Source organism: Selaginella moellendorffii, unplaced genomic scaffold (genome assembly GCF_000143415.4).
Source record: "Selaginella moellendorffii unplaced genomic scaffold, v1.0 SELMOscaffold_272, whole genome shotgun sequence".
NCBI lineage: Eukaryota > Viridiplantae > Streptophyta > Lycopodiopsida > Selaginellales > Selaginellaceae > Selaginella > Selaginella moellendorffii.
Window position 1 is genome coordinate 1 of NW_003314530.1, and position 11630 is coordinate 11630.

Here is an 11630-nt window from a genome sequence, read left to right on the forward strand (position 1 = left end):
TCAAACCTGATCTTGGTAGAGTTTTCGATCTCATAACCTCCCTCTCGGGCCGCCCTTTTCAAGTCATTAGATTCTGGAGTTCTAGACGAAAACTTCGACCCAAATTTTCCTCCAATCTCCAGAGCCACCCTGCACACCTCGTCATCCGCATTCTCCACAGCAAGCCTATCCAGAAGCTGCACAATTCCAGGTCTCTGTCTCGGCGAGCAAAAACTCGAGGCTGTGATCACAGCAAGGCGAGTCTCCACAGTGAGTGCATGATTCAAAGTCGTGAGCTGGTCCTTGATCCGAGCAGTGATCTCTTTAGTGCGTCGGTTTTGCTTGACAAGCCCTTGTCCAAAAAATGCCTTCAACACACCGGCATCCAAGTTCCCACTCTTGGTCGAGCCAGTAAATCTTTGAATCTTCACATTCGCGGCTGCCAATTCCTTTCCAAGCTCCTCTATGACGACTGATCTCACCCGGGTGATAGGGCCAGACTCACCTGCTGCTTGAAGATCCAGTAACAAGCTCCCCGCATGATCTACACAAGAGACTAGATCTTGCAGCTTGAGTGGTGCATTTTTAAGCTCTTCCCTCACTTGGAGTATGTGTCGCACAAGTTTTATTGCCATATCTACCAAGCCGACCACATTTCCTGCCGTGTCCATCTTACATGACCTATGGTATGCCTCCTCCTTTCATCCTAGAATTCCAGTGAAAGTCAACACGGAATGGAATTATTCGAGCCATTGTGAAACATTTAAGTCAGTAAAGATGCCCTTGTTGAAAAGTAAAAAGGTTTTAAGAAGATTATAAGGGAACGATGGACGTGTTCTACAGCGATCCGTCACCTTGTGCGGCAATGGCTGCGTGCCACTGCGAGCCATTGCGAGCCATTGCCAGTCGATTTGGGCTACAATGGAGATTTGCACATCGAAAAGGTGCGATCAGAAACAAACAGGGATGGCAGCCAGAGCCAACCGTTCCAGATCGGTGGGTATTATGGCCCATTCTCAGCAGGCGATTCATGTGCACTGGAGGTGATGTTTTGGAGATCCGGCTAGAGAAGCTATTGCATACGTCCCGCTCCATCGCCGGTTACAGTGCCATCGATCTCACCACAGGCGATCAGCTTGTTCTCAAGCTGGACTACGAGGCCGACATGAACCTCGGTGTTGAAGTTTCAGCGTTGGCGTCGCTTTGCAAGCGAGGGATCAAGTCGCCCAGCTTGCCCGTGCTTGTCAGCGATGGCTGCTTCCGGGCATGGGGAGTTGCTACCGAGCACAGCCAGTTTGGTGACGTGCATGGGCTTGTCACAAAGCCGCTGGGAGGCATGAAGTTCCATGGGGGTGTCTTGTGCAAGTTGGCGTTTGACATCCTCCTGGGGCTATACCACCTTCACCTGATCGGCTGCCGGCACAAGGACGTCCACCCCCGCAACATGATCCTCTTGGGTGGCAACCAGTTCGCATTGATCGACCTCGAGTTTGCTTGGTGCGAGGACGAGGAGAAGATCTCGGCATTGCAGCTGAACATGTTCACGACGACGAAACCCTCCCTCCGTCGGACTGTCAGGCTCTTGTTTTCCGCTTGGTGGAGCTCTCCCAAGAGCGGCCTACTGTGACTATGGAGGCCGCTATCCAGATGCTGGAGGCGGAGAGTGGAACGCTAGGCGACTTCGCAGCCTACGTTTCCAGGCTCGATCGCGATGCTTGGCCTGATTTCAAACAGTGGCTGCATCGCCTCGGGAAAGCTTGCGGCCTGAGTGATGCACGTATCGAAGATTTGTTGGCAGGACGGGTATCTTCGGCAGAGTTTGGTCCGCGGCCTGTGGAAGTCGCTCCCAAACGTCCGGTGGAGCAGCCTTGGGACAACAGGCCTGTTGCGATCTGGGTCAAGTTTGTGCAGCAGCTGGGCGCCTTTGCTTGTGGGGAGGGCGCGTTTTTCCCACTGGAAGGTGTGAAGGCCAAGTGGACGCTAGATGGGGTGGAGGTGGCAGGGCGTGCAATTGGAGCCAGGGAAAACCTCGAGGAAGTGTTAGCATGGAGTGGGCACAAGGGAACGCCCGATGATCCTTCGGTAATCAGTGGCAGGCCTCGTATGATCGTCGGCACAATCTAAATTCTCTAGTGATCTAGAGATGTTCGCTCTTTAAAAAGTAGTTCGCGCTATATCCAACGGCTGGCGCTTGCTTAGCCGCCCGTCAGAAGCCCTAATCTTGATAGAATATTCGCATTAGGGCTAGAGAATATTCGTTTTTAAAAAAGGGACCATGTAAGAAAAATCAAACGACAAAACGCGGACAATGTATATCTGTACAAAAACAAGAACAAACCTTGTTTCCACATTCCTTGTTTTAGGATGATTAGCCCACCGCGATGAGCTAATCATCGTAAAACAAGATGTGGCTCCTTCCCTTCTCTTTCCTTTGTTTTTCGTCCCTGCTCTCTCTTCTTTCTCAATCGTCGTAGGGGCCTTCAAAGTTAACGGGCCTCGTCTTGAGCCAATGCATCATCTCCGAGTCTGGATAGCCGCGTCGCTGCACGGCATCCAGCATTGGACTCCCAAACAGCCCTCTGTTACTCTTGAACTCCCAAAACTGTGACTTTGGCCACTGCTTTTGAGGCCAGCGCTCCTGCGCAACAAGAACCAAGTTAGCCACAGAGAAACGAGAGAAACGCATCGAGCGTACCATTCGCGGGAACATTTCTTCTCGAAACCTGGAGCCGTACGCACGCCGAGAATCTTGCTGCAAGCCCTTGGCGTAGCAGGACGAGAAATCCGGGAGCACCAGGCAGCCTCTTCGTTGCTGTACAAGGCTGGCACCAGGATCAGCGCATGTCTGCTTGAACCAGGATATGAGCTGCCCAAGCACGTACTCCTTATTGTACGTCTTCTTCCACTTGTGGCAAGAGGGAGGATTGACATGCTTGCCAAGATCCAGGGAGCTTATTTCAATCGGAGGGGACTCAAAGGTGCCATACTCCTGCGGTAAAATATGCGTGATGAGACGATCAACACAAACCATAGACACGCATACCTCGCACGTAAAGAAGCACTGAGTGTACGCGTACATCTGAACCAGGTCTGCAGCTGCATCATGTCTTGACAACACTGTCGGCTCCAAACCTCGCAGCGTATCTCTTAGCCTAAAGAAATCGTCAGCAAGAACAACACAAGAAAGAGAAAACGTACCATAAGAGTGACTCCCGGAGGCTTCCCCCGTCGTCTCTTTCGTCTGGCGTATGCTCTTGAACCTGCCGCTTCAACTCAGCTAATCTATCCGCCGGGATGTGTGGCATCATACAGCTAAGCAGCTCGTTCACAATCGAATTCTCTGCACTCCACAGCCGCGAAACGAGTTCCTTCTGATCGAGCTTTTTCAAAAGAGGTGGTGCCTCCCGAGGATCCGTGAACAGTTGCCGCAGGACGTACCTCACCTGAAACCGGCAAAAGAAAACGCCGTCAATAAAAGAAGATCACGAAGAAGAGAAAAAAGAGGAACATTTACTTTGTCAAGTGTGATGGCAATGTTTTGCAGCCTTTGATTGTAGACACCCTCGGCCTGTAAACAACAGAGGTGGGTTACAAACATCCAAAGTCCCCTTTGATGTGATTTCAAACCTGGTTCTCGGCGTCGACTCTACCGAGTTCATAAGATAAATCGGCATCCTTTCTCTTCTTTTTAACACTTCTCATGAGCTCGTCAGGCAGTAGTTGCCGTTCCAGATTCATAAACTCCACCTACAAAAACATGAGTGGAGATCAAAGTTTAAAATTTAAAACATACCAGTCGGGCCGTATATTTTAGCAACCAATCCGGCAAGCCGTCCAGAAGACAAGATCCAACACCCGCCTGCCTCATCTCTTCGAGCTCCAACCTTGTCACCGGCCCCTCACAGCAGGCTTCAAGAAGTAGAACATGCCGGTCCAGTAGACCATGCCGCTCCTTGATAACATCTTGTGAAGCTCCCGCATTAGCAAGATTAAGATAGCTCCCACGACAACACTGGCTTCCGCACAAACAGATTGAGTTGTTGTACTCCTCTTTGCTCTGTAAGACGACGTGTCAGGCTTGCACAAATCATAAAGAGAAAGAGAGTGAACTTCACCTCCGTCACAGAATTATAGTCGAAAGTTAGTTCTTCACCATTCTGGATAGGTCGTAGAGCATAGACTCCAATAATGTATCGGCCTTTGACGGCAGTGACCCTGACAAACCCGTGTTAGCACATAGGACTGATTTAATTGAGTGAAGCTTACTTTGCCTCGCAGTTTGGTCTGCATGAGTGACATATCCGACTTGCAAAATTTGCTTTGTGCATGGCATCCACGACTACAAGATCGTAGCCAGCAGCATCACCCTATAACCGCATTTGATCAGTAACTGACGCTCAAGAATCAGGGTAAGCACCTTTGGCCGTTCCAATAGAATGTTGTAGAACTCTGGCAAAGGTTCTTTATCTTTCTTCTGCAAATACCGGCATCCGTCCTGTTTCTCATACCATCTCCAGGCAGGATACACCTATAATTGATTGACAGAGTTAAGTGGGAATTAAAACAAGTAAACGTGTACCTCCCCAAAGAACTCCACAACAAAGTCGTCCTCCTTAAATCCACCGTCCTTGTTACAAACCACCCCGAGGCCCTGCAGTGCAATTAATAAGTATGCCTTAACATGCACGCGCACGGCAGTGAGCATACCTTGCGATAAGCTAAATACTTCTCCTTTGTACGATTGCGCATGTTAGAGAGAAGCCCTTGGGCAAACTGTTGCATGGACGTATCTTGAGCGTCATCTACGATTCGTTGTATGACGGGTTCCAGTGAAAAATCAATCGGCGCTTTTCCTGTACCGGTAAACTGTTTTACCTCCTTGTTTATGGCTTGGAGCAATGTCTGCAAACAAACTGTAAGTCGCCAAGGACAAGAAACATTCTGAAAGATCATACCTCTTCCATAAACTGCAGTTTCTCTTGAAGTGTCATCGCTGGAATCTTTGGCATAGTATCCAGAAGAAGATTATGTGTGTACGGGTCTATTCCATAAACCTCCTGCTCCATGACTTCCACCCCCAATTCTCTTCGAGGGTGGTAGTTCTTGATGTCAGGAATGTCTAGATGGCTGTATTCACCACGCTTCAGCTTTGAAGCCCTTAGCTTCTCCTCATAGTCGTCTGGAACCTCGACTTGCATCTTCCTTTCGACCAAGTCTTTGTCTATGACTATCCAGTAGTCCTCAATAATCTCATACTTCCTGGTCACCGGTGGCACCATCGCTGCCTTGGTCATGCGCGCACCCCATTCGCGTACATCGCATGCATACTCGTCCACCTCGGTGAATTCTTCATCCAGTACGACAGACTTCACTGAACGTCTTAGCTTGTTGAGCTTCTTCGTCACCGTAGTTTTCCGTTTGCCTTTCAAGTAACCATTATCCTTTAGGACCTTTATATCGGTGGTCACCTTAACCCGTTTGTAGCCGCTGTGCTGCGTCATGGAATCGATGTCCTGCTCGTTGCTGTAGCATGGGTCTATGTCCATCGGCTCTGACTCATCCACGTCTTCATCGTCCTTACTTAAGCTACAAGTGCCGATGGAGTTCAAGCTTTTCATCTTGCGATGGGAATCATCGCTTCCCTGAGTTGCACTGTCGGACACCTCACTGTCGTCGTATACCCAGTTTACTTGAGGAAAACTGTGACTAAGGTCGCCGAACTGGTCACAGCCGTTGATATCAACATCTTGAATCGTCGGACAAGCCTCCAAAAACTTCCCGAGAGCATCCGGACTGAGCACCGTGCAATCCTTCAGCAGTATCTGCTTCAGGTTGCCCCCACCGTAATTTTGTTGCTGTTTAGTAGGATGATTAGCCAACCAGTGAAAGAAAGAAACTTTCGCATACCTGGACCGAAGACAAAACAGCATCTGTGCAATGCACTCCGATGGACGTAAAATCGAGGCATTTCACTTTTGGCTTGAACTTCTCAACAGCAGCGCGCCAGGATTTGCAGGTCATAGAAATCAATGCCAGCGATTTCAAGTCCCCTTTAAGATGATGGTAGATTCGCATCAGCATCAACTGTCCTAGTGTCTCCCAGCTGTTATTCTGTCCCGCCTCGTACAAGTGCTCATCCGATGAGTCAAAAACGTCGTTGCGGATCAGACGTCGCTGTCTTGTTCTTCTTCCTGTCGGGAGTTCATCTTCCGACGATTCTACATCGTCATTGTAAACCAGACGCCGTTTTCTGGAAGTCTGCTCCTGGCTCAATCCGTTAGACCTGAATAAAGGCCTTCTGTTGGGACGATGATCTTGGTCACCTACGAAAGAACAGTTAGGCATTACAGTAAACCATGGGAAGCAAATAAGCGTACCATCTTCGCGTTCGTCACTTGTGTCATTGGAGCTCGAAGGCGAGGGGTGAGACCTTCCATATCCAATCCAAGAATCTTCGCCGGAGAGCAAAGCTACTGTAGAGCACGTTGAAAGCCTTCTGTTCGACTCTATGAGCTTTGCACGAGCATCTAAACCTTCGAACAAAATCGCGGACATCACCTGATTTTTGTAGTGCTTCATAACGTGTTCATGTAGCTGGCCGCTGGTGAAGGCCATGATAGTCTGCTGGATATTTGTGGTCACGACTTTCCTCACGCGTCGGGCACCATCAAAACTGGAAGTGGTCACCTCTGTCACGTTGAAGTTGCCATCATCCATCTCAGGCCGCGGGAGTGGCACCCAGAGATCATCACTCTTCCTATAAGCGCTGGTACCCGGTATTAGGAGCTCTCTTCCAACCATTGCTTGCAGTTCAGCAAATGAGTACGGGCCTCTTTCGCGACCACCTCCATCCTTGTAGAACCAGTCTCCTCTACCAAGATCATGGTTGCATTTAGCCTTGATATCTGCAGAGCATGAAGACGGTCTCTGAGCTTTCCAAGAAAACGTTCTTGCTGAAGGTGTGTGCCTTTCAGGTGGTAGTGTCTTAGGACGCGTATCGCTGAAAGATGCCTTCTTCGTAAGGAAAGAGCTCGGTCTTTCCATGCTTGCTCTCTCCGGAGCAATCTCTTTTCCATGGTCGAAAGCCCTGGTAGCAGTCTTCGCTGGCCTGGTTGCCGAAGCTGATTTCGTCGTTTCAGCACTTGAATCCGCCTTCTGACTTCTGTCTAGTGCCCACTGTGGCAGCTCAAACTTTGGTCTTTCTGACACCTGGACCTGCCTCCTGGGATCAACCCCGTAATGCGAACGTTCGCAGAGCAAAGAACCCTCATTCAAAACCACCTTGACGTAGTTCTGACCATCCGGATGAAGCAACTTCCAGTCTCCTCCCTTGGAAGTCCATCTACCAGGCTTCCACTTCAATGGACTTGGATTGTGGTCGTGATGATGCAAGTCCTCCTCGGTTGACGGCGGAGGAGCAGGCACCGGCTCGGGTGGCACAACTCTGGAAACCGCATCTAGACACTCCAAATCAGTATCAACGCCGAATCCGAGGTTGTATGAGTCCTTCCACGGATTACTCAGCTCAGGCGCAGCAGAACCTGCAAAAGCCAATTACGCGTTAGCGAATATCGACCGCAAAAACCATCTTTTCCACAACCTTCGTCTGGTGAGTGTTGTCGCTGTGCATCCAACGCACCTGGCACAAAACACAAGTCAGTGGCCCGTTAAACGCCTTACGATACTTACTAATTAATAGCACAAAACTTACTCAATACAGATTTCAGCTCGTTTCCTTGGTCCGAGGCACGACAGGTCGCAAGTATCCTCTCCACCCTTCCGTCAATGTCCAAGAACTCAAAAGACTCATTTTGGAACTGCTCGTTTCCATCGATGGTCGATTCCGCCAGTGTAGCATCTTTTGCATTTCTAGTAGCAGCGACAGGATTTACCAGCCTCTGTAAGGCCGACGAACCGTTGTCCGGAGACTGTGCATGCTCTAGAGTGATCCAGGCGTTTGTCCCGCAGCGCATCACCAGGTGGTCGTCTGGCATGAACTCCCTGGACGCCAGCAGCTTCAATGCAGCCAGCTCCATAGGCCCCTGCGTGTCTCCATTCTTGTTGATGTACACCCACCCGTCCTTCACCTCTCCAGGCTCATACGTTTCATCTCGGTCTTCCTGTTCTTGTCCATCACTTTCGATCTCCATCGCAACATGAGTTCCCGGATCACCTAGAACAGGCTGCAGGGCAGCCACAGGAGGCGGAGGTGTAGAAGATTCGTGCTCTACGGAAGGAGGCGGCAAATGGTGACTAGAGGAAAGAAAAGCCGATCCTTCATTCGCTTGGAATGCCGGGACCGCCGCTTGTACACTGGTAAACCTGCTACTTGAATCCCACTGCCCGCTACTGCTACGATAGTCATCCGAGTGCCATTCCTCCGAGCTTCTGACTTGCCTCCGATCTCTTTCAGCACCTCGAATCCAGTCCCTGCGCTCAAACACTTCCCGATCACACCTGCGATCTCTAGCATCGTAGCTCTCTCTACTCTCGGAGCGATTTCCCCAGTCCCGATGATCCCTGCTACCGCGTGAAGCACACCAATCACCCCGACGCTCGAAGCCATTCCTAGTACCAAATCTGTGAGGCCCCCTATCGTAAACCGCTGAACGCTCGTACGAAGAGCTCTTGTACTCTAAGCTCGGCTTCACATCGTTTCTATAGTAGTTATCTTTGCGGATGTTCCCCTGGATCGTCACACACCTCCGGCTGTCATTGTATCTCCGGCTTCTCGAGTCATGGTCCGCGTAACCATTTCCATAGCTGCTCGAAGAAGAGATCATAGAGGCCCTCCGAGAACCGATGGTGTGTCTCTCGTCAAGATCATTGTCTTGACCATAAGCTAAATCGTTCCCGGACTCCGATTGAGCTCCCTGCTTGGTGGGCGATGGATCCCATCGAGTTTTCCTGCCACCCCGCCCCTTATCTTCCTTGTCTTGATGCAGCGGGAGAGCGTTTTCCAGCTCCCTGTCTGAGCGGGAAAAATGGTTTGACTCGCCCAGGTGAGAATCCATGCCGGAGCCGCGAGAAAATTCTTCCTGGTGCTCTCTAGCGTCCAGTGAGAGAGTGGGCTCGTCTACTTGGTTGGCATTCTGGAAATTGAGATCCAGGGGAGCGCCCGGAGATCCAGGGGGTCGATCTGGGCTCGACACCATAGTCACTTCCTCCTCCTCAATTTCATACTGGTGTACCAAATCTCGCGACAAGCTTGGTAGCACTGAAGAACAAAAGGGAAAGAAAGAAAATTGCAAAAAATTAGTCAATTGAGACACTGGGGAGAAAGAACGCGAGCTTCGTCCTAGGGTTGAGGAGGAGAAATCGAAGCAAAAAGAAAGAGGGGCTCATGCCAGCTCAACCCGCAATCGACCATGCAGCAAACAATGACGAGAAAATCCCACTCCACAAGCCAGGAATCACAGCTCAGGCAAGATCACGCTAGGTCTTCCACCCCGCGGGGCATGGACAGACGGGAAAAACCCCAGCCCAGTTCCCTGTGCCAGAATCAGCCACACAAACAAGAAAGCACGAAATTTGGGCAGCGGAACCTCACCCTCGCCCATTGCCGTAGCTGCGCGCCGTGCATCGCTGCTGATTGCGCTCCCCCGACCTAAGCGCAGCAGGAAAAAAGCGCCATAGCCGCGAAGATTACGAGCGCGCGGAGGGATTGCAGAGCTGCCCGACGATCCTGCTGCTTGGCGCTGTGGCTATGGCGGCTCCTCCTCCGCCTTCCCTCCCCAAAGATCTGTCACACACGATTGATGACGCTGGCGTTGGCCCTAACCCTGTGAAGCTTCAGGGGTTAGGGCTGCGCAGTATAAGCCTATCGTTAAAAAGAAGAAATAAAACTAAAGGAAAAACTGGAACCTTTTACCAAAGTTTACTGTTATCTACTTGCCAAACGTGGAACTTTTAAATTCGTTGCCGTACATTTCACCGTAGAGGCTACGGAATCTTGCCCTAACCCTACCTTTGGCGATGGCGCTCAAAGCGAGATGACGCTCGCTGGTTCTTTGCTCCTCCAGCGGCGGCGCAATGAGCAAGAGGCAGCGCAGTAGAAGCCGCTCCCCTGGACGGCGCCGAAGGGATCGCAGCAGATCGCCCAAGCGATTGAGGTAAGAGTGGAGCTAGCTCGCCCATCCCAATCGCTTATCTCAGTGTACTTTCATCTTCCAGCCGGTCTCCACCGCCGCGGATCCATGGTAAGAAGCAGAAGATCTGTGTGGATTACGCCAGGGGGAATTGCTTCAGAGGGAATGAGTGCTGGTTTCTCCACGACGAGTTTGAGGACAGATACCAGCGGAGGAGCTACAGCCACAGTAAGCGCGACTCGAGCTTCTATCCCAGGGGACGGGATGTGAATGGGAAATCGAGGAGCCGGGAGCTGGACGACGATTACAGGCACAATGGATACTCTCGTAGGGAACGGGAGGAGAGTCCCAGTCACAGGAGATACTCTAGGCGAGATAGTCCCAGTCCCAGGCCATCGACTGAGCGTGTCGAGGAGCAGCATAGAGTGGTGGAAACGCATCAAGAGCGTAGAGCGGTGGAAACGAATCAACAGCATGGAGTGGTGGAAGCTTACGACAGAATGGTGGTGGAAACATGCCAAGAAGAGCACGCACAAATCGAGACACAGGAGCATCAGGATTCGGCTTTACCAGATCACGCTGGGTGTGAAGTAGCTGCAGTGGCTGTGGCTGCCAGAGATGACACTCGAGATGACGCTCGAAATGAAGCTCGTTCAAAGCCACTTCCAGAGGTTGAGCGTGACTTGGAGATGTTTGGAGCGCCGGAGTTTTCTCTCGAGCTACAAAAGACGCAAAGTCACAGCCCGAGTGATGATCGGAAGAAGATGATGGACAGGGAGATGAGATCCTTGAAGGTGCTGAGGAACGCGATCACAGACTTCGTCAAGGAGTCGCTCAAGCCGGCTTGGAAGGAAGGCCACCTGAGCAAAGTCGCGTTCAAGACAATCGCGCAAAAGGCCGTGGACAAAGTCATGGGAACGTTGCAAGGTCACGAAATCCCAAAGGGCCAGGCCAAGATCGAGCAGTTCATGGATTCCTCCCACGCAAAGATCACCAAGCTCGTCAAGGTACCGACACTCTCATTCGTTTCAATTCATCCTTGTTCTCTTTTTGTGCAGGGATACTTGGACAAGTATGTGTCGTGATGTTTTGACAATGGTTGGAAGCCGGAAGATTGATTTCTCAACAGATTGTACTATGTAAGTCTATAAGTATCAATAGCTAACATTTAAGGTACGCGCACTGGTTCTTCTACTCTTCTGTGTTCTTCAATTTCTCTATGGTATTTCTTTCGATCTAACAAAAAAAATCGGTTTTTGATGAGCCAGCTCTAGGTGGTCACTCCAGCAAGATATTGGTCATAGGTCCGGGGTTCTCGGGGTGTGCCTCAAACGCGCTCCACGCCGCTCGGAGACCACACTGGATATCACTGTGGATCCGAGCGCCGCCAAGCAGCGCTCCCCAGGTGGTATCATCGGGAAGATATGGCATGCTCTGGATAAGCTCCTCGGCCTGTGGGAGCTGCCCTGCTCGAGCCAACAAATCCACCATGGAGCAGTAGATCTCAAAGTGTGGAGCTACGCATCGATCTTCCAGCATGTACAAGAAGCACTGGCGGCCTTC

The 11630-nt window shown here is 50.8% G+C and overlaps 2 protein-coding genes across 2 annotated transcripts; one reads left to right on the top strand and one right to left on the bottom strand.

The window, feature by feature from the left end:
• Positions 1-2222: 2222 nt before the first annotated feature.
• LOC9641039 (histone-lysine N-methyltransferase ATXR3) lies at positions 2223-9769 on the bottom strand. The gene is made up of 18 exons (XM_024667965.1): positions 9530-9769; positions 7691-9196; positions 7580-7618; positions 6357-7520; positions 5887-6302; positions 4935-5834; positions 4687-4881; positions 4559-4630; positions 4397-4507; positions 4246-4346; positions 4095-4194; positions 3773-4036; positions 3607-3726; positions 3494-3547; positions 3178-3422; positions 3023-3131; positions 2675-2968; positions 2223-2617 (listed from the first exon to the last, which is right to left on the bottom strand). Exons 1-18 carry the CDS (start codon positions 9537-9539, stop codon positions 2441-2443), a joined length of 5877 nt encoding a protein of 1958 aa, XP_024523733.1. The 5' UTR covers positions 9540-9769; the 3' UTR covers positions 2223-2440.
• Positions 9770-9930: 161 nt separating this feature from the next.
• LOC112343883 (pre-mRNA-processing ATP-dependent RNA helicase prp5-like) lies at positions 9931-11261 on the top strand. The gene is made up of 3 exons (XM_024667966.1): positions 9931-10091; positions 10153-11074; positions 11126-11261. The coding sequence occupies exons 1-3, from the start codon at positions 10012-10014 to the stop codon at positions 11150-11152; spliced, it is 1029 nt and encodes a 342-aa protein (XP_024523734.1). The 5' UTR covers positions 9931-10011; the 3' UTR covers positions 11153-11261.
• Positions 11262-11630: the final 369 nt, after the last annotated feature.